Source organism: Zingiber officinale, chromosome 2A (genome assembly GCF_018446385.1).
Source record: "Zingiber officinale cultivar Zhangliang chromosome 2A, Zo_v1.1, whole genome shotgun sequence".
In the NCBI taxonomy this organism is placed as follows: domain Eukaryota; kingdom Viridiplantae; phylum Streptophyta; class Magnoliopsida; order Zingiberales; family Zingiberaceae; genus Zingiber; species Zingiber officinale.
The window spans coordinates 159320030-159343302 of record NC_055988.1 but is presented as its reverse complement, the minus strand read 5'-3'; the positions used below and the strand labels follow the sequence as shown (position 1 = coordinate 159343302).

General features: G+C 39.4%; 1 protein-coding gene across 3 annotated transcripts in view; it reads right to left on the bottom strand.

Moving 5' to 3' along the window:
* Positions 1–23273, bottom strand: part of LOC122040218 (probable transcription factor KAN2) — a 32144-nt gene that overhangs the window by 4770 nt on the left and 4101 nt on the right. Inside the window, exon 5 of one of the 3 annotated variants that reach the window (XM_042599559.1) lies at positions 22281–22394. The exons of the other annotated variants lie outside the window; for them this stretch is intronic. Coding sequence (XP_042455493.1) covers positions 22385–22394 — 10 coding nt within the window. The 3' untranslated portion in view covers positions 22281–22384. Of the gene's footprint in view, positions 1–22280; positions 22395–23273 lie in introns of those variants that run through there. 3 annotated transcript variants of the gene reach the window in all.

Here is a 23273-nt window from a genome sequence, read left to right as displayed (position 1 = left end):
ACGCCTACTGTCCCCTCAATTGAGATGCGTCCTCATTGAGTCACTATTCTCCAGTGACTTACCTCTACTTACCAAGTGTCAAATTACCTTCTTGATGTTCAATCAGACCCACTAGGTCTTCCTGCATGAATCACACATCCAGACTTCAACCCATCGGGAATAGAACATCCTGACCTCCTGCCAGAATCCCACATCTGGATTTCGCCAATTAGGAATCACAAATCTTGACTGGACTTCCTGCCTGGTGTCTGATCCTCTTGACCCGTCAAGTTAGTCAACCCTACGTACTGGGTAATAAGGTTAGGTCAACAACACATCTAACTTTAATTCACTTGTCATTTATCAAAACTCAGGTTTGATCATTGGTGTCAAATGCACCAATATAAAGATTCAGAAATTCATACTTTCGATCGTCGAAGCAGCATTATAGTGTCGTTAAGTCATCTTTAAAGTAGTGCGCAAGAGAGTTAATCGTTAGAGTTGTTATTCTTGAGGTGCTCATCGAACCCTCTTTTGATAGCCCTTTTCGGGCCCCTGGACCGGTCTTGGGTGCCCCCACAAGGCTAACGTGGCGTGACTTCAGTGAATCTTTATCTGGCCAACTTTATCCATTTCCAGGCGCCCAGACTTGTTCGGGCACCTGGACTGTGACGTATGCTGGACAATCAGCGTGTGTCACCTCAGCTCATGCTAGTCGCCCATTAGGTCCCTTCCCGAGTGCCTGGACCAACTCCGGGCACTCGGACCTTCAAGTGCTTGAACTGTGTCTAGGTGCTTGGAGCCCCTTTTTCCAGCCACGTGATTTCTTGCATCACAAGGTTAGCACAAAAAATAATCATATGGATATAAAATATTTGATAGTTTAAAGACTATCTGATTCTAACTTTCGGATTTCCATAAAACTCTAGGTCAAACCTGTAGGATCGAGACATGTTAGGGGGGGGGGGGGGGGGGGGGGGTGAATAACACTTGTGGTTATCATGTTTTTCGCAAAACACATAATGCACAATGGAAATAAAGAAACAAACACAACAACGACACAAGTTGGTTTTACTAGGTTTGGAGCTTATGACGACTCTTACTCCAAGACCCATACTCATTTAATGTTTACTTTGGGTAATTCACTATCAATTCGTAATTTTAAGTACAGAGATGAAGTACAATGATAAATTAATTAAAATACTATGAACACTTATACCGACGACTTTAGAATTCAGAGAGGTGTGCTTTCGATCGTCGGGGTTGCGTAGACTTGTCATTGGAGCAGTGCGCAGGAGCAATAGATGTTTAGAAATCATTGTATCGAAGTGCTGGTAGATGCCTCCTTTTATAGCCAAGTTGAACATGATCTGATCCACTGATCTGGGGATCACTATTTGTGACTTGACTTTTATCGATCAACCGATCCTCCTGATCGGTCGAGCGATCCATCTGTATTAGCCCGACTTTTTTGTCTAGATTCCGCTGCTTCGGGTGAGTTTTAGTTTGGTCAACCGATTTCACCATTAAGTTAACTGATCCCACTATCCTTGTTAGCTTATATGGTCCGATCAACTCACTGTTGATCTACCATTCGGTCGACTGAACCTCCTTGTTCGGTGGACTGATCCTCTGGTCAAAACTTCATCGCGAGCTGAAATCTAATCTTTTTTACTTGGAGGTTCAGTCGACCGATCTGGAAGTTCGGTCGACCGAATAAGGCAAAATCTGATCCTACAAAAATGTTAGTCTTCCTGCAAAATAGAATTAAAATAAAAGATAAAAATATATATAAAAATTAACTTTAACAACCTCTAGATTGTCCGATCCTAACTTTGAGTTTGTTGAAACTCTAGGTCGGACCGATGCCTACTGTTATTTCTTTAGGGAATGCGTCCTCACCTACTCCTCTTAGGAGAAATTACCTTTTGCCAAACCAGTTCTCCAGACCATCTAGAATTTTGCTCATTGTTCGAGACTTTAGGAATTCATACTCAACGTCCGCTCCACGGCCCGCCTAATCTTCCAACTAGTGTTTATGACCCCCAGGATTTTTACTTAAAGTCCTCGACTCTAGGATTTTGGCCAAAGTCCTTGAGCTGTCAAGACTTTGCCAAACTCCCAGACCAGAACTTCATTGCCTAACCGCAGGTAGGACTTTTCACTTGCCTAACCGCAACCAAGACTTTCCACCTGCCTAGTATCGATTAGGACTTTCTTTTGTCTAAGATCACTTAGAACTTTTTTGTAAACTCAGTCAACATTGTTAGACAACAAGAAATCTTAACTTTGAACCCTTTGCTATAATCAAAGCTTAGGTTCAATCATCTGGTGCTTTTTGCACTAACAAACTGATGTATACTGTTCCCTCTACGGGAAATATACCCTCACCTACTTCTCTCAAGAGAGTTTACCTAATGTCAAACCGGTCTTCTAGACCATTTAGACCTTTTGCATAGCATCCGAGACTTTAGGATTTTTTGTTGGACGTCTGATCCCTGACCTATCTAGACTTTCGCCTAGTGTCTGCGACCTCCAGGACTTTTACCCACTGTCCTCAACACGTAGGATTTTTTTGCCTGATATCCTTGATCTTCTAAAACTTCTACCCAGTTCCTCAGACCAGGACTTTCTTACCTAGACACAACTAGGGCTTTCCACCTTCCTAGTATTTACTAGGACTTTTACCTTGCCTAAACTCACTTAGGATTTTCTTGCACACTCAATCAGACTTATTAGAATCACAATAATCCTTAACTTTGAACCCTTTGTCATTATCAAAACTTGGATTTGATCATCTGGTACTTCCTGCACCAATAAGAAAGTCTTGAGGGTTAAGTGATCAGATGTTGAGCAAAGAAAGCCGAAACGGGTTTGGAGTGTTGGTGCAGGGAGTACTAGACAATCGAACTTGTGTTTTGATAATAGCAAAGGGTCAAAGTTAAGGTTACTTGTTGTCTAACAAGTATGAATAAGCTTGCAAGAAAGTCCTAAGTATTCTTAGGCAAAAGTCCTAGTGATTCTAGGCATGTGGAAAACCCTAGGGGAGGTAACTCTAGGTCCTAGGGGGTGATAATCCTAAGTTATGGAAAGTCCTAGCTGCGGTTAAGCAACGAAGTCTTGGTATGGGGGAATGAGCGAAGTCTTAGTAGGATGAGGACGTCAGGTGAAATCCTAGGATCGCGGATTGTAGGTGGAAGTCCTGGGGGTTGCAGACACCAGGCGAAAGATTGGATGGGTCAGAGATTGGACATCTAGCAGAAAAGACCTGAAGCCTCGAATGCTAAGCAAAAGTCCAGACGGTCTAGAGGACCGGTCTAGCAAAAGATAAACTCTCCTGAGAGCAGTAGGTGAGGATGCGTTTCCCGAAGAAAGAATAGTAGGCGTCAGTCCGACCTAGAGTTTCAGCAAAACTCAAAGTCAGGACCGGACAGTCCGAAGACTGTCAAAACTTATATTTCATTATATATTATTATCTGGACTAACCTTATTTTATAGGAAAATGAAGTAGCAAAATAAGGGGGTCCGATGCCTGAAGTTTGGGCTCCCGGAGCTAGTCCAGGTGCCCAGGAAGCTTTCGCTCGGGCGAGGCTCTCGGGCAAGTGCCTTCTCGGTCTGGGCACTTGGAGCTAGTTCAGGCACCTGGAAAGCCGAAGTCTATCTCGTTGCCAAGCTGGAGCGCGCTGATTGGACGGGTCAAGTCATGGTCCGAGTGCCCAGGGGAGGTCCAAGTGGCTGGAACAACCTATACCAGAGGCTAAAACACAACATTCTGAACAACTTCTGCTCTTGTGCGCTACTAAGAAAATGCTTCCACGACGCCCAAACGCTGCTCCGACGACCTTGAGCAAGAATATTCAGATATGTATTTGTCGGTATACTTTACTTTATAGTCATTTTAATATTGTAATTTCACATTTGTACTTATTCGGAATTGATAGTGAATTGCCCAACGGAAGCCATCGACGATCGCGGATCTTGGGGTAGAAGTTGTTACAGGCTTCGAACCAAGTAAAGAAATGTGTTAGTGATTGCTTTGTTTTCTTTCTTTCTTTCTGCTATGTTTTACTCGATTATTTTTAAACGAACGTGAAAGCCACGAGCGCTATTCACCCTCCTCTAGTGCAACGCTCCTATAATTGGTATCAGAGCGGGGTTGCTTCGAATAGGTGAAACCACCATTCAAGCAAGTTTTTCCTGGTTTAGTCATTGAATTTTCGGAGTCGATCAGAATCGGTATAATTACCCCTTCTAATCATCTTTCTCACAATTGATTTTTTTCTCAAAGTTGGGCAACACCACTTGAGTTCGTTGGTTATTTTTATCTCCCGCACTACTAATCCAAGACTAAGTCTTAGAACAAGTCTTATTTTTCTATGTGCAAGATTTTTTTTTCAATGACCCACCAAGAAGGTTACAGCACCGCACACCCTCCACTGTTCTCCAGTGAGAATTTTAGCTACTGGAAGAGTCGAATGGACACCTTAAGACCCAAGTGGAAGTGTGGATCATAATCCAATCCGGATTCATATTTCCTATCGAAGATGGAGACGCATGAACTTGTAAGAAGATAGAAGCTGATGCAAAGGCAAACCAGACCCTTCAGTGTGGCTTAACCAAAGAAGAATTGAACTGGGTCGATCCCTTCAACAACACAAAGGAGTTGTGGGAAAAGTTGATCGAGCTGCACGAAGGAACTTCCGACACTAAGGTAAGCAAACGAGACTTAATTTTGAATAAATTATACAATATTAAAATGCAAGATGGTGACTCAGTAAGTCAACTCCACGCTCGGATCCAAGACCTACTCAACGGTCTCCATGCAATCGTTAGAAGGTAGAAAATTATGATATTATAAGGTATGCCCTCAATGCTTTTCCAAGGAACAATTTGTGGGCATCCATGGTAGATGCTTACAAAGTTTCCAAGGATCTCTCCTTAATTAGATTAGATGAATTATTTTCTGAATTCAAACTTCATGAACAAATTAATGTACTATCAGTTGAGAAAGGTATTACTTTGGTCGTAGGTACAAACAGAATGAGGGAACCAAAAGCCAAGTGCCGGACCAAACCCGAGTCCGAAGATGAATAAGACTCAGTAGACCGATCCTGGGGATTGGTAGAGTACAAGATTTGGTTCCAATTTCCATGGTGATCAATATACTAATCAAGCGGATTGGTAGATCGATTAGGCAGATCAGTAGATCGATCAGGTCCTATAAAAGAAGCCCTCTTCCTAAGGCTTCTTTATCAACTTTCAAGTGCCTCCACTCTTTCTTACCTTTGAAATGATGATACTCCGATGAATCGTTGCTCTGACATCTGTGCTCATCTTTAGATCATTAGTTGTTGGTATAGTTTGTATTATTTTCTTTACTTATCATCTTTCATACTTGGATTTAAAAAGGAATGGTAAACGTGTTACCGTTCCTCGACTTTTGTAAAGACAAGTATCTTTCTCATTGTGAGAAAGAGACTATTAGTAGATTATTCATCAAAAGCAATCCAAGATTGTTGACCTTGGACTAGTAACTACATGCTATGAACCAAGTAAAAATAAATTTACCTTTTGTGTTGTTTTTTCTTTTTTTATTCCATTGATTACTTTGAAAACTGTAAAATAAGTTTTAAAATGAGAAAAAGTGAAGAGCGTTATTCAACCCCCCTCCCTCTAGCGCTTTTATGATCCTACATAATTGATAGTAAAATGAAAAATTCATTAATATGTATGATTGCATAAATGTGATTCCCTTACAATTAGATTTTCTATACCACTATCATTAGAAATCTCCTATTTGTATTAGAGCCAATTAATAATGTCACATATACCAAAAATGATCAAATAGACATGATTCTCATGTTTTTGTTGTTGGTGCAATCATGCTCCAAGTATGTGTCTTGCATCTCATTTTTTTTTATGTTTGGTGAAACATTAAGTTAGAAAATAATTATTGATCTTATATGTATGTAGGTGCAGAAAATTTGATATGTGTGGTGGGTGTAATAGTAGAAGTTTAAATAGGTCAATGAAGATTAGATACTTAGTAGGTGAATACCCAAATGGGTCACTAAAGACTAGAGACTTAGTAAATGAAAGTTCAAGTAGGTCAAGAATTAACATTATTATTTAAGGTCCTCTTGTGCATATAGGACTCATTGTAGATCAAATGGATTTATCACACATACTTGGCTAGAGAAGATATATCAATGTGGCAAGCTAGACATGAATTCCCCATTAATCAAGAAGATGTTGCTGATTTGTGATGGGATTCTAACATCCAGAGGCTCCCCCTTAGCAGCAGTATAGTGCTTGGTAAAATAGTATGCATTATTAGATCGAAGAGAAAGTTCAATATTCATCCTATTCGCAGTATAAGTAGCACATGGGAGACTACATTCAAGGGGTCCATAGTCATATGTGTTAGACAAAGTATGCACATTTTCCGGGAGTAGAGTAGAGAGATAGGAGCATATCTTCTTTAGATGCCCCATGACAACTCAGATATGGAGGAAGGTAAAGGATTGTCTTCTAAGGCACAAAGAGATGGCATCCTACAGGAGAATGTTTCGAGTCTTCAAGCAACATTTCAAAGAGACTCATATTTTGGTAAAGGCTTAGTACTTAGCCATGTCTTTTATGGTCCATCATATTTGGCAGGCTAGGAGCCAAAACCTTTTTAAAAGAGAAAAAATTGATGTAGAGAGTACTTATAGGAAAGTATAAATATATGTATGTAGATCATTTTATATCATTTTAGTTTTGACACTTCATCGGATATAAAAAGCTGTTCAAGAACTTCTTTATAAATCATTTTAGTTGTTAGTTACTAATAAAAAAAAACGAGAATTAGATACTTTGAAAATGAGAAGACAAAGTAGATTGACGAGGACTAGGCATGAGAAAGCCCAAGCAGATTGAGGACTGAATATATGACATGTGAAGTTCCGGTAGATCAAGAGACAAGATATTAAGCAAAGTGATGAGACATTTAGGGGTGACAAAGTCTCTAAGAATGAAGACTTGTAAGCTTGGAAGATTCTTAGCATGACAAAGTCTTAAAGGCATGGAGAGTCTCTTGGTGCAAAAGTAACCCTCTTAGAGGAGAGTTGAGTGCACTTGTTATAGGTGGGACTATACTAAACCTTAGAAGTGGTTGGAGTTAAATAACAATTGATTGAAAGAGTTATTTAATCAATTAGTTAGGAGTTGAGGGTTAAACAAAATTTGGAGGTTTATGCCTACTGAAATGTCGTTTGGGCACAGGGGGATCATGCTTATAACTCATAGCGGATGTGAGAGTCTAGATGTTTTTGTCAACAAGAAGGTTGTTAGAGCGCGTGGGGACCACGCTTGTAACTCATAGCGAATGTGAGAGTTAGGAGGCTTTTACCAACCGAAAGATCGTTGGGGCACGTGGGAACCACGCTTATAACTCGTAGTGGATGTGAGAGTCTAGAGGTTTTTGCCGATCAGAAAGTCGTTGGAGCACGTGGGGACCACACTTATAACTCACAGCGAATATGAAAGTCTAGAGGTTTTTGATGATAGGAAGGTCGTTGGGACGCGTGGGGCCACACTTATAACTTGTAGCGGATATGAAAGCCTGAAGGTTTTTGCCAACCGGAAGGTCGTTTGGGTGCGTGGGGACCATGCTTATAACTCGCAGCAGATGTGAGAGTCTGGAGCTTTTTGTCAATCGAAAGGTCATTAGGGCACGTGGGGACCACACTTATAACTCGCAACAGATGCAAGAGTCTAGAGGTTTTTGTCGACCGGAAGGTCATTGGGGCGCATAGGGACTATGCTTATAACTTGATGCGGATGCGAGAGTCTAGAGGTTTTTACGATGTCGATCAAGTACGTTTTGTGTTATGATTAAGGAGTGAAAAAGAGTACATGTCTCAGTATATATTTTTCTTAGTAACGCAAAAATATCCTTAAGTTCCGTAGGGTTGCAGATAGTTGATTCTTTGTGGTCGATCTAGCCTCCTACCACTGGGATCTTGAAGGTAGTAGGCCTCATAAACGAGCTTTTGGATAACTTTATAAGGCTCACTCCATTGGAGTTCCAGTTTGCTAACGTTTTCGACTGACTTGACTTTTTTTTTACACTAAATCTCCTTGAAAAAATCAGAGGACAACATGTCAGTTGTAATTTTGTCTCATCCTCTATCGGTAGGATGTCAGCCGGGCGGCTGTCCTCTCTCAGATTTCACTGATGAAATCAATCTTCAATAGACATCAATCAGTATTATCTTGATCATACAGCAATTTTTGAGTGGTCTCTTCACCTACCTTGACAGGAACTATTGCCTCCCCATTATAGACTAAGTGAGAATGTGTCATCTTAGTGCTCTCCTGTGGGGTGGTCTGGTATGCCCATAGAATGCTTGGCAATTCCTCCACCTAGTTGTCGTCCACATGATCGAGTTTGGTTTTGAGTCCTCGAATAATTTCATGATTTGTAACTTTCGCTTGACCATTACTTTGAGGGTACGCCACAGAAGTGAAAACTTGGAAAATGCCAAAACTTTCACACCAGTCTCGAATCCTACGCCCTTGGAATTGCTGCCCATTATCTGAGATGAGTTTATTAGGAATTCCAAACTGACATAGGATATTGACCCATAGAAACATGATGATTACATGCTCAATGATTTAGGCCAAAGCTTCCACCTCTATCCATTTAGAAAATAGTCAACCGTCACAAGTATGAACTTCTTCTGAGTGGGGGTGGTTGGGAAGGGACTCACGATATTCATTTCCCATTGATCGAAAGGACAAGAGACCAAAGATGTCTTCAGGGGCTCAGTCGGTCAATGGAGAATATTTTGATGTTTTTGACAGGAATCACAAGTGGCTACCAGCCGAGCGACATTAGCCAGCAGAGTAGGCCAGAAATATTCTGCTAATAATATCTTTTGCACTAGCATTTGACCTCCTATATAACTATCACGTAACCCTAATAATTTCTTACATAATATAGTCAATGTTGTTTGGTCCAACACACTTGAGCATTGGGTGAGAGAAAGCTCGTTTATATAGATGATCTCCAATTAGAGTGAAGCAGCTGACGCTTCTTTTAACGTCTTGAGTTGCCTCAATGTTGATCAGCAAGATTCCTTACTGAAGGTATGAAATTAGTGGGATCCTCCAATCAATTAGTTCTTTTATGTTTGTTTGTAGGTCGATTTGAACTATCAACAAGGTTTACTCTATGCATTTGTCCAAAATCCAAGTGGATAATGAGCTGGTCATTTTTGCTAGTTCATTTACTTTCTAATTATCTGCTTGGGCCATCTAGTGTAAAGTGACCTCTAAGAAACTAGTCTTCAGTTTCTCATATGCTTCTATGTATATCTTGAGCCGCTCACTATTAACTTAAAAAATTCTAGCCAAATGTTGGGCTATCAGTTAAGAGTCTGAGTGAATGGCCACTCGAGTTGCTCCTACGTGTTTTGTTGCTTGAAGTCCAGCTAGTAGTGTTTTATATTCAACTTCATTATTAGATACTATAAAATCTAGTAGAATAGATAGCTGCATCACATCTTCTTGGGTAGATATTAATAAAATTCCTACATCACTACCTTGTCGAGTAGAAGATCCATTAATGTATATTCTCCAAATGCCCTCCAATTCTAAATTGTGAACCTCAGTCAAGAAATCGAATAGGGCTTGAGCCTTGATAGTTGTTCGGGGCTGATATTATATGTTATATTCACTTAGCTCTATAGTCCACTTGATAAGTCTCCCTGAGGCTTCAAGATTTATCAACACTCTGTCCAAGGTGCTATTAGTGAGGACTATGATAAGATGAGAGAGAAAATAAAGTCATAGGTGGCGAGCAGTCAAAACTAGCCTATAAGCTATTTTTCAAGAGCAATACACCGACACTCCGACACCCTTTAATGGATGATTCAAAAAATATATCGGCTGTTGTACATTGTTGTCTTACCTAACCAACACCAATCCCAAAACTTCTTCGGTAGCCAACAAATATAGTTATAATTGCTTTCTAACCACTAGCTTAGAAGTGGATGGTAGCATTTCCAAGTATTTCTTGAGCTCAGCGAAGGCTTTGTCACTATATTCGCCCCACTAGAATTTGGCAGTTCGACAAAGTATTTTGAAGAAAGGGAGTGTCTAGTCTACTGACTAGGAGATAAACTGGGGAAGTGTATTGATCCGGCCTAGTAGTCACTGGACTTCTTTGAGATTTTGTGGAGCATTTATATTTATAAGTGCTTGGACTTTTTTTAGGTTAACCTCAATTCCCTGCTTAGTGACAATAAACTCGAGGAACCAGCCTCCCCTTACTCTGAATAAGTACTTGTTTGGGTTCATCTTGAGCCCATATTTCCATAAAGTGCTGCAAGTTTCTTCTATGTCTGGAATTAAGTCCATCGCTAGGAAAATTTGATCAGGATATCATCGACATATACTTTAATATTTCTTCCAATCTGCTATCGAAAGATTTTGTCCATACGTCTTTCATATGTTGCTCATGTATTCTTTAGTCTAAACGACATAACAGTGTAGTAGAAGGTATCATCAGAGGTAATGAAGATAATATTTTCTTGATCTTCCCGAGCGAGGGGGATCTAGTCGTATCATTGATAAGCATCCATCATGTAGATCAACTCACTCCCAGAAATAGAATCAACCATCTAATCGATGTGGGGAAGTGGGTAACAGTCCTTCAGACTTGCTTTGTTGAGATCCCTGAAGTCAATACAGACTCACCATTTGTTATTGGGTTTGGCTTCTAGTTGGAAAGGCAGACTGGAAATTGCACTTCCTTGATATGCCCCGCTTCCATTAGTTTGTTGACCTCCATTCAGATAATCTTGTTCGGATTCGCCCCAAAGTCCCTCTTCTTATGTTTAACCGATCGGGCATCAGGAGGAATGTGATGTTTGTGTTCCATCACAAATAGAGTGATACCTATAATTTCCTATAGCAACTAAGCAAAAATATCTCTATTATGAGACAAGCACGCCATCAGACTTTCTTTCATCTCTAGAAGAAGATCTACTATAATCCGAGTGACTTCCTCTAGCTGATTGGAGTGGATTTTCCTTCCTCCCGCTCTTTAGTTGGCTAGGATATGGGCTCATTTTTATAGCATGCACTCTTGCTACTTGGGTTTTTTGAGCTTTACATGCCTCCGATTCGACCATATCCACATAGCACTTTTATGCCACCAGGTGGTCTTCCTTCACATCACCCACTAGACCCTCTATAGAAAATTTTACCTTTTGGTAGAAGGTGGAGATCACCGCTCGAAACTCATGTAGTGAAGGTCTCCTAAGGATGTCATTGTATGTTAATGGAGGATCCACCACTATAAAAGTGCTTCTCCAAATCCTCTTAGTGCTCAACTCCCAAGGAGATGACCAGTTGAATTTGGCTGAGCGGCTGCACCTCATTTCATGTAAATCCATATAAGGCAGTGCTCATGTGCCAAAGCTCACCTTGGTCGATTTGTATTTTGTTGAAGGTTATTTTGAAGAGGACATTGACAGAGCTTCCTATATCCATGAAAACTCTAGATACTTTAGAGTTGGCGATGATAGCTTTGATAATCAAGACATCATCATGAGGAAGCTCTATCCCTTCATGATCTTAGGGCCCAAAGATGATTTGGAGGTCCTCCGCTTGTTCTCAACTGGAGCCAATCGTATGGATTTTGAGTCACCAAATCATGCCTACCCTTCTTACCACAATATTTCTCTAATTTTCTTCCTACCTAGTCTGAGTAGGATCTGCACCATCATGAGGGGTGGAAGGGTTGCCTGGTAGTGATCGTATATTGGTTAGCTAACTGGCCATACTAGGGCTTGGTGTCGGATGTCTAATTAGCTGTGGAGTAATTTGGGGAGGAAACCGACCATGTTCAGCTACTTAGTGACTATCCTTGGCATACTGATGACAATCTTGATTATTGTGGATTTTGGTGGTAAGTACAAAAAGTGGGTATCCAGCTACGGAGCTTGGTAGATGAGATCCGTGCCACTTCCACATGCTGCACTATCCTTCCTTCCCAAGCTACTGGGAGAGGACTCGGCCGGGGCTCTTTGTGTTGCATGGGAGGTGGAGGGGTCTTCCACTCGAGTTGGAAGGAGGGACTGAAGCAGGTACTTCTTTCTTTCGAGCGACTTAGGCTTCTTCCACGTTGATGTATTTAACCATTCAACCCAACAAACTGTCAAAGTCCTTAGGGGGTTTTCTCACTAGGGAGCAGAAAAAATCCTCATCAATGAGTACTTAAGAAAAGACACTCACCAATATTTCAGAGGTGGTTGAAGGAATATCCATAGCCACCAAGTTGAACCACTTTATGTATGCCTTCAAGGATTTCCCGTTTGATGGTGAAGAGGCTCAGGTTGATTTTATGGTACCTTCGGCTACTAGTGAAATGGTGCAATAAAGCCCGCTTGAAATCTTTGAAGCACGTAATGGAACCATCAGGGAGCCGATCGAACCACCTCTATGTTGAGTTGGATAGGGAAATTACAAATGCTCAACACCTAACACCGTCTGTGTACTACTCCAGCAAGGCGACATTTTTGAATCGTCAAAGGTGGTCTTCAGGATCGATGGCGCCTCCATACTCTCTGACCAAGAGAGGTTAGAAATGTTTGGGAAGCTTGTCTTCAAGGATCTTTTGAGTGAAGGGCGCACTCAGCTATTCGGATGAATTACTAGCAATAAGGGCATTCTCGCGCTTAGGATCGCGGGGAGGTGAATATCCAACCGAGGATGCTTAGGACCGCTTGGCTTTAACTAAATCCTCTGCAGGCACTCAGAGCAAGGCCTTGGGGAACTCAACCAACTATCTTGACTTGGATCTTCTATCAGTAGCTTGTGACCCTTCAGATGATGTTGCAGGCACTTTAGAAAGGGGTGGTTCTACTCCTTGTTGTTTTTGTGCCAGCGCTTGTGCTTTGGCCATTACAGCAAGTCAAAATCCTTTTATGACAAAGTGACGGTTGTAAATTTTCCAACGTTGTCCATTCTCATGTTCCAGATCAAGCGGAGAGGTTCCTATAGATGACATCAAATTTGATCTTGTCTAGAAGTGATGAATTGTGGACTGCCGATGATCTAGCTAGGAGTTTGACTGGAATAAGACTTCAATAGGGGAATGCCGGAGAATGCCTACAAACACCAATAGAATGAGGAGAGAAAATATCGTCAGTAAGCAGGTTCGGTCGTTGGCATAACTACTTCGACGATCAAGTCAGAATCTAAAGAAAAGGAGAACAGTGGCATACCAAGAGAAAGGCAATGGACTTGTATACCTGTGCTAGTGGAGAAGGACTCCTTTTATAATTAATATCTCCTGTAATCTCTACATTTATTGAAGCATCATATCACTGCTTAATAATCTATCAAATCACCATGTTTCCAATGTATTTTGTAGTTCCATCGTAGGCATGGAGGAGTGTTGCTTATCTATATAAAGATATAATCTTCTAATTTTATGACAGACCCACATGTTGTATTAATGTTTAAATGGGCTCATGGGTTAGGAGGCCTATTGGGTTGCTAGTCAGGAAATAAGCCATAAACAGGAGGCCTAGTCTTTCAGGAGGAGTGAATGAGCTATGATAATATCCAAAAAGGGAGGGGGGGGGGGGGTGAGGCTCATAGACAACCGATAGATTAGAGAGCTAGGCCCTGAGAGTGTGTCTGATCGACATTAGCTAATCAAAAGATGATGGGGAATAGAGCCCCATAGGCATTTGACAGAGTTGGGCAGCTGGACCCCTGAGAGTCTGTCTGATTGACATTAGCCGATCGAGAGATTATGGGGGAGTAGAGGCTCGTAGGTGTTCGACAGAGTTAGGGAGTTGGGCCTCTAAAAGCTTGTCCGATCTGCATTAGCCGATCGGGAGATGATGGGGAGCAAAGCCCCGTAAATGTCCAATAAAGTTGGGGAGCTGGGTTGGATCAATCAAGCCAAGCCGATTGACGTGGGGAGTAAAAGAGATTAAAAAGAATTACCATAATTGACCGGATCAAATCATCAAATTAAATCAGATTAGTATTAAGATTATTCTAATAATTATATTATAATTATTAGAATAATTCTCAGAATTATTCTTAGAATAATTCTGTTATTTATTAATTGGTCAATTGACCAAGTACTTTTTGAACATTATATATTGTATTGTCCTTATGAGAAACATCAATGAACAATAAGATTTATTATTGATTTCATATTATTTATTTCTCTCTTCCCATTCTTTCTCTTTAACATGGTATCAGAGCCTTTATTTCTTCTTTTCACTACGCCACCACCACCATCTCTTATTTCCTCTTATTATTATCCTTTTCCCTTTCTCAAGATAAAGTTTCCGTTTATTAATCTGATTTTTTCTTTTCTATCTTCACTTTCCCTTCTTCTTCATCTTCTGTCGTCGTCGTCGTCGCCTTCACCATCGCTGCCTTCTCCGCTGCTCCTGCCGCCTTCTCCGTCATTGCCGCCACCGCCAACAAATTTTCCAACAGCAACCGAGAAGTGATTTTCTCCTTTCTCTGCTGTCTACGCTAACTTACTACAGGCGCATCTTCTTCTGCCGTCGAGCTGTTGTTCCGGCCAAGTTAGGCATGACTCCAAGCTAAAGAGCCGACACCCAACACCAATAAGCCTGCATCCCCTTCTCCTTTGTTCCCATCGTCGCTGGTGCTGCCTCATCTCTCAACACTAGTTTCTCGCCTCAACTCAGAGTTTTTACTATTTATATTCTTCACCACACAACCACTGGAATCTCTGAAGAAGATGTTGGTGCAGGTAGCATCAGATGATTGAACCTGTATTTTGATAATAGCAAAGGGTTCAAAGTTAAATTGTCTTGTGATCTAACAAGTGTTGAACCAAGTGTATAGGAAAGTCCTAAGTGTACTTAGGTAAAAGTTCTAGTGATTCTAGGCAGGTGGAAAACCCTAGAGGGTGGTAACCCTTGGTAGAAAGTCTTGGCGGGTCGAGCACTTTGGGTGAAACCCTAAAGTCGGGGACTCTAGGTGAAAATCCTGGTGGTCGCGAACCAGGTGGAAGATTGGACAGGTCGAGGATCAGATGTCCAGCGAAAAAATCTTGATGACTCAGATGCAGAGAAAAAGTCCAGTCGATCTGGAGGACCAGTCTGACAAAAGATAAACTCTCCTGAGAGGAGTAGGTGAGGACTTGTTCCCCGACGAGGGAACAGTAGACGTCGGTTCGACTTAGAGTTTCAGCGAAACTCAAAGTCAGAACTGGATAGTCCGAAGACTATCAAAATAATTTATTATTTTATATTTTATTGTGCTAACTCTATTTTGCAGGGTATGCTTGATATTTTGGACAACATATCTTGCAGGGAGCGAAAAGGACTTAAAAGGCTTGGATGAACAGTCTCTGAGGCGCCTTTGGGACTGTTGGAGGTGCCTCGGGTGCTTTTGGCGAAGGCTCCGCTCAACAAGGCTCGAAGGCGCCTTCAAGGAGCTTGAAGGCGCCTTGGATACTGGGTGGAAGGCGCCTTCCATGGAGCTTGAAGGCGTCTTCAGAGAGATAGAGTTTGCAGAAAGCAGACCTTATCGGCAACCAAAGCTATAGGGATAAAGTCTTAGCTAGAGGAACCTTCCATGAAGGTTGAAGGCGTCTTCAACAGCCTATATAAGGCTGGTTCGAGCAGATGCACAACAACACTTGATCTTCACATTCTTTCTACTGCACGCTGCTCAAAAGACGATCTGACGAAACCGTAAGACGACTCTAACAACCGGAAACCCAAAATTTCTTATTCTTAGTTGTTAGTATACTTTCAATTGTACTTTAATTATTGTATTTATAATTTATGGATTGATTAGTGGATTGTCCATCGAAAGTACTCTCACATGCGGGTCTTGGAGTAGGAGTCGTCACATACTATGAACCAAGTAAAACCAAAGGTGTTAACTTGGTTTTTGTTCTTTTCGCTCTTTAATTTCCACTGCACTAACTCTTACGTGATCGTGTTTTTCTGAAATGAGTGAAAAAGTCATGAGCGCTATTCACCCCCCTCTAGCACATTTTGATCCTACAGAAGACTACCACTGGTTTCTTTAAAGAAGCAACCCCTTTTTGAAGAATCCGACTCGAGCGGCCTGTTGTCGTCGCCCTTTCTGAAGAAGTTGGCTCATTGCCACTGTCAATTGGCTCTCCTTCTCTACTGCCAACACTAACCAAAAAGGGAATTCGTTGCTGCTACCTCTTTTCTGCCACCACTAGCCATAGGAGCATCTCCTTCGCAATCTGCAGAGCCAACATCATCTACAGGACAAGTTATTTTACTTTAGATGTCAAATACTCAACACCATCAAGATGGCCAAAAATGAAATTCATACCAATACCATATTTGTCACATAGTTGGTCATACTAGAAATCTATGCCCTAAAAGACTTAATTGGTCTTAGGTAAAATGTCAAATTTATCTCGGAAATGGACATTTTGGTATTCAATGTCCTAGTCAATTGGACTCATGATTTCATTGGTGGTCCTACAGCCTCAAGACAACCGTCTATTTCACAAGTATATCCTAAAGTTCTCTCGTCTGTACCTACTTATGGTAAAATCCCAGAGTTTTCATCTATTGATTGGTATATTGACACTGGAGCAACTCATCATGTTTCATTAGATTATAATATCCTTATAACGTAGTGTCATATTATGGCTCAGATACGGTTCAAGTAGACGATGGTTCAGGTTTGCAAATTGCTAATCTTGGAAACACATATATTCAATTATCTAATCGAACTTTTCACATGTGCATTGTCTTTCATGTTCCATCTATCACTAAAAATTTATTTTCTACATATCAGTTTTATCTTGATAACAATGTCATTTTTGAGTTTTATCATAATCATTATCTTATAAAAGATAAAGGAGCAAATGCTATTGTGTTTTATGGGAGAATAAAAAATGACCTCTACTATCTTCAGAGTTCTTCAATCAAAGCTTTTGTTGGTAAACACACAAATAAACTAGCTTGACATGCTCGACTTGGTCATCCTTCTCTTCATATTGTTCAGTCAATCATCAATAGGTATGGTTTACCTACTTCCATTACCTTCTCGCCATCTCATTCATATAGAGACTGCATGAAATCTAAAAGTCATAAGCTACATTTCTCTTCATCCGATCATGTTTCTAATTTTCAACTTGAAATAATCCATTCTAATGTTTGGGACCCTGCACCTATTTTGTCTAATCAAGGTTTTCAATATTATGTTACCTTCATTGATCATTTTAGTAAATATACTTGTCTCTATCCTATGAGAAAGAAATCTGATTTATTTGATATATTCTGTAGTTTTAAAATTCAAGTTGAAAGATATTTTAATAGTAAAATACTCTCTTTTCATTATGATTGGGGAGGCGAATATCAAGCTCTCCATCGTCATCTTGTCTCTTGTGAAATTGTTTATTGAGTCTCTCGTCCTCACACTCCAGAATAAAATGGATCTGCTGAGAGAAAACATAGACACATAGTTGAAACTGTCTTAGCTCTTCTTCATCAAGCATCGGTTCTGCGTAAATTTTGGGATGAAGCTGCTAACACTGCCGTATATCTCATAAATCGACTTCCTACTCCATTGCTCAATCATAAGTGTCATTTTGAAAAACTTTATAATCAAACTCCTAATTACACTTTCTTTCAAATTTTTGGTTGTGCTTGTTATCCATGGTTACACCCTTACTCTAAACACAAACTTGACTCTCGTTCACTACAATATGTTTTCCTTTGTTATAACAATTAGCACCATGGTTATCATTGCTTGCATATACCAATGGGACAAATTTATATTTCATGACATGTTACTTTTGATGAGTCCCTATTCCCTTTTACAATAGCTTCTTTGATCACTCCTCCAGATACAAATGACACCTTCTTAATGCCACCTAATATTGTCAAAAGTGATGACATCCTAGGTCCTTCTCCGGAGCTCTCTAATAACTCCCCTATACCATCAGGATCACCTCAAGTTGCTGCTCCAATCTTGGAAGCCTCGTCGGTCGAAGATAATATGCTCTCTAGTTTTGGATCCTCGGATAATGTAAGTTCGTCATCTACATCACCATGTCAGCCTACTTCCTTGTCGTCATCAATAAGTGATTCAAATGATAATGCTCCTCGTTGCATACTTCCCATTAGTGACATTTATGAATGTTGCCCACCAAATACAACTCGATATCCCCTTTCACAAGCTCTAGTGGTCTCCTCAAAATCTATTGAACCAACTTGTTTTACACAAGCAAGCAAGGATCCAAATTGGTGTAGTGTAATGGCTACAGAATTTGATGCACTTCTTTGAAAGGGAACATGGAGTCTAGTTCCACGCACTCCCTCAATGAATGTTGTGGGCTCTAAATGGGTATTCCATCTTAAGCATCAAGCTGATGGTTCTCTTGAACAACATAAATCTCAATTTGTAGCCAAAGGATTTAGTCAACAACCAGGTATTGACTTTAATGACATTTTTAGCCTGGTCATCAAAATTATATCTGCCAGACTATTATTATCAATAGCTATTAGTTCTAACTGGCCTGTACGACAATTGGACATTTCAAATGCATTCCTCCATGGTCATCTTGAGGAAACTATATTTATGGAGTAACCACCTGGGTTCATTCATCCATAATTTTCATCTCATGTTTGCCAACTTAAGAAATCCTTATATGGTCTTTGATAAGCTCCTTGTGCATGGTTTCATCGACTATCTAATTGGTTACAAGCTCAAGGATTTTCTGAATCAAAGACTGACTCATCTCTATTTCATAAATATAATGATGAATCTATGATATTTTTCCTTATTTATGTGGTCGACATTATGATAATCGATAATGATTACAAGGGTATCACAACTTTATTAAGTCTTCTCAATCAAGAATTTTCTACTCAAGATTTGGGTATTACTCATTTTTTTCTTGGTATTGAGCTTATTCCACATGAGGATGACTATCTTTTCTCTCAGAGCAAATACATTACTGGACTTTTTCAAAGAACCAAAATGGATGGAGCACGTCTGATCTATACATCAATTACTATAAACAACTCTCCAATTTCATCCTCTCCTACTCTATATGATCCACAGATTTATAGAAATATTGTTGGAGTCTTACAATATGTCACTATCGCACGCCCTGATATTACTTTTACAGTAAATTGTGCTTGTCAATTCATGTATGCTCCAATTAAACAAAATTGGGATAATATAAAAAGAATACTTCGTTATCTCAAAGGTACTATTTTACATGGTCTTCTTTTATATCGGCAATCATCTCGAGATTTACATACATATAGTGATGCAGATTGGGCATGTTCTCCTGAAGATAGACGCTCTACTAGTGGATATACAATATTTCTTGGAAGAAATTTTATCTCATGGAATTCAAAAAAGTAACCTACAGTATCTCGTTCAAGCACTGAGGCAGAATATAAAACTATAGAAAATATAACGTCAGCAATTATTTAGCTTCAATCACTTCTCTCTAAACTTTATCTTGCATCAAATATTGTACCAAAAATTTGGTGCGACAATATTGGAGCAACATATCTCATAGCAAATCCAATCTTTCATGCTCGTACAAAACATGTGGAAATTGATTTTTATTTTGTTCGTGAACCTGTTGCAATTCAACAGTTATTCATCTCTTATATTTCTGCTGAAAATCAAATCGCTGATATTTTTACTAAACCATTATTCAGACAACGTTTCAATAAGTTAGCAAGCAAACTCAACGTTAAAGATCTCCCGTTAAGTTTGTCGCAAAGAGATAAAAAAAGAATTACCAGAATTGACCAGATTAAATCACCAAATCAAATCAAAATTTTATTTGGATTATTATAATAATTCTGTTATAATTATTAGAATAATTCTGTTATATATTAACAAGTATTTTTTAAACATTATATATTGTATTATCAGTAGAATAAACATCAATGAAAAATAAGATTTATTATTGCTCTCATATTATTTCTTTCTCTCCTCTTATTCTTTCTCTTTAACAGGGAGATCTCACCAAGCAAATTACTTAATTATCCTATCTTAAACTTGACTGTCACATACTATGGTTCGCTAACCTTCGGACCCCCTCCTGGGAGCCCCCTCTCCGTATTGTTGGTATCAATTAGCATTTTGTATTTCTTTTTTTGCTATGTATTAAGACATTTTAATGTAGGCGTAATGTTCTGGTGCAATAATGCCCCAAGTGTCCAAGGTTGGCAAAAAATTAAGTCAGAATATGTTGTGTTTACTAATATGTGGGTCAAGTGTATAAGTGGAGGAACTTGATAGGTAGATGACAAGTGTCAAGAGAAAGTAGATTGTTGGTGTAAGGATGATTCAAGTGGTTGAGGTTGATTAGGTGTTCAGTGAAGAGAAGTTGACTTCAACAAATGGAGAATACCAACAAGAGTTGGCATGAAACTCAAATAAGGTATATGCCAATGAGGAAGACCTGAAGGCAATGCCTCTTAGTAGATGAGGGAGGATTGGAGGTGAGACATCTTTACAGAGGAAGATATAGGGATTCCTCTTGGCATATGAGATGTGAGAGATTATGAAAGACTTGTATAATCTTTGTTTTGGGTAGATTTTGCCAAAGTATGCACTCAACCAAGAAATAGGTATTCCTAGATCATAATCGAGGATTGAAGTATTGACTAGAAGATTCGATTGATTGGAAGTGAAGTTCACATAAATGAATAGTTGAATTAACTTGATAGTCGAACCAATATGATCTACTTGCAAATAAAAGAACACCATTTCAACTTGAGTTGATTAAAAAGTAATTCAATTGATTGGATAAATGACTATTGGAAATATTCTGCTGTGTTTGAATAGAGTTATTTGAAAATGGCTCGAGTCCACAACAATGGCTATCTTAGTTGATGGATTAGTGTTTGGTCAACTAGATTGAATTTACATTAATTTACATTGACTAAATATGTTTTGAGATGATTAGGATGTGATCTCCAAAAGATGAGCTTCCAATTTTATATAATTGAGTCGATTAACAACAGTTGATTAGAATGGATCATGAATTGACTATAAAAACATGTTAAGTTGAATCAAGATGGCACATAACATATAAGACTTTTGTGATCAACGTTTTAGTCAATTGATGAAGATTTGAGTTGTTTGAAAATAAATAGAATAGTTGTGTCAAGCTTATCTAAACTCAGTTTGAAAGCTACAAATAGAGGGTGGTTAAGGGAAGCTTGACTAGCAACCATTGAGAAACCATCATGACATTATTCTACCAGTACTCTAGATCTATGATTACTTTATTTTTTTTGTCTTTATTATTATCGTGATACCCAAAAGCTTAAGATTTCTATTTTCAAGCTCTTGGAAGGTTTTAGTTTTTCTTGCATGTTTTCATTGTCCTTTTACTATTTTATATTTCCATTAAAGAAAAGTTTTTTTATGAGGTTTTTCTAGATCTAGAAGGACATAAATTAGTTAAATTTTTAAAGGAGTGACTCACCTAATGACTCAATAGACCATGGAGCTAAGAGGTTCATACCATGCTAAATCATTTTGTTATTACTTTGATTTATATTTATATTTGTTGCATATATTTGGTTTTGACTAACATGAATACTAACAAAGTAACAAGTGTTTAGGCCTTGCATTTGAAAGAACATTAAAAATAATAAATTTGCACCTATTTAACCCCCTTAACACACTGTTTGGGAGGAGGTGAGGGAAGGGGAAAAAATAAGAAACAAGGAGAACAAGAGAATTGACCTTTTTTTTTTTGGATGGAGTGAGTTAAGGAGGCGAAGGGGAGAGAACGATAAGCTTTACCCCTGCATGCTTGGGAATAGGCACAATTTCTTACACCCCAAATCGGGGTGTAAGGAAGGGGAAGGAAACTTGATGATAGCCGGGTTTACCCTGAGGGATATAGTAGGTTCTTCCGAGCAAAATAATTGAGTTTCTCCTCATGAGTTGAATAAATATTGTTGACCAATAATGTCAAGATTTAGCAGAGCAATCTCATAAAGGGTTGCTGGGCAATAATGTTAAGATTCAACAGAGCAATAATACTAAAAGCCCGCTGAATAATAATGTTAAGTTTCTGCAGAGTGACAGTAGGTCCACTGAGAAATAATGCTTAGTTCCATAGAGCAACCGCATCAAGATTCGCAGAGTAATATCATCAAAGTCTAGCAGAACAATGTTATTGTGGCTCACTGAGCAATATTACTTAGTTCCACAAAGTAACTGCATGAAAGTTCACAGAGCAATATCACCAAAGTCTCGTAGAACAATATTATTGAGACTCACTGAGAAATAATGCTCCATTCCACAAAGCAACTGCATGAAGGTTCGCAGAGCAATATCACCAAAGTCTTGCAGAACAATGTTATTCAAGCCTGTTGAGCAATAATGCTTAGTTCCATAGAGCAACATCATTAAGTGTCATAGGGAAATAACATTAGGATCTGCAAAGCAATATTATTAAGTGAATCTTTTATCATTAAGCTCTTGGTTAGCAACATGTGGTGATAGTTGAATGGAGAAGTGTCAAAGGCGGTTCCTTTGATCCCTTCCCCATCTTAGGTGGCAATTGATGATTGGAAAGGAAAGTAATGGATGTCCTAGACTATTTCCTTAATCCCTTCCTCATAATACATGATAATTAGTGAATGAGGGATGAGTAATGGGTGTCAGAAGCAGTTCCCTGGAACCCTTCTTCACTTTACGTGACAGTCAAGGATTGGAAGCAACGTAATGGATTATCAGAAACTGTGTCTTCATTGACTCAGGTTGGAAGAAGTAAAAAGATGCATGAGGTAGGTGATGTGGAGATTATCTTTTAACAACTATATAAACACCTCGTATAGTAGCTTCTAGGTACGATGGTTTTCTATTTCTGACTAACGGAGGCAAATCTTTCTTCTTAAAGTTCTTCTCCCTTTACTTTCTCTTTATGTTCGTTAATTACTAACTTAAGAGTCGGAGAGACCATGCTGGAGGAGTCGACCAACTCTAATCAGTGTTACTTTCTTAGATCCATAAGATTATATGAGAGAAGAGGAAGTGCTGAGAAGGAGGAGCCTAAGCGAGTAGAAAAATGAGCTATCAAAACTTGTTCCGATTTTATCCCTCCTTCAATCGAAGAAGTTTTCTTGGTCAACTTTGCCTAACTTGGCATCCCAGGACTTGAGGTCCTCATCGAAGATCCTAGATCTAGAGGTGTGCTTGAAGGAGGATTTGGAGGTGGTAGCATCGTGCTTCTTGTAATACTCAAC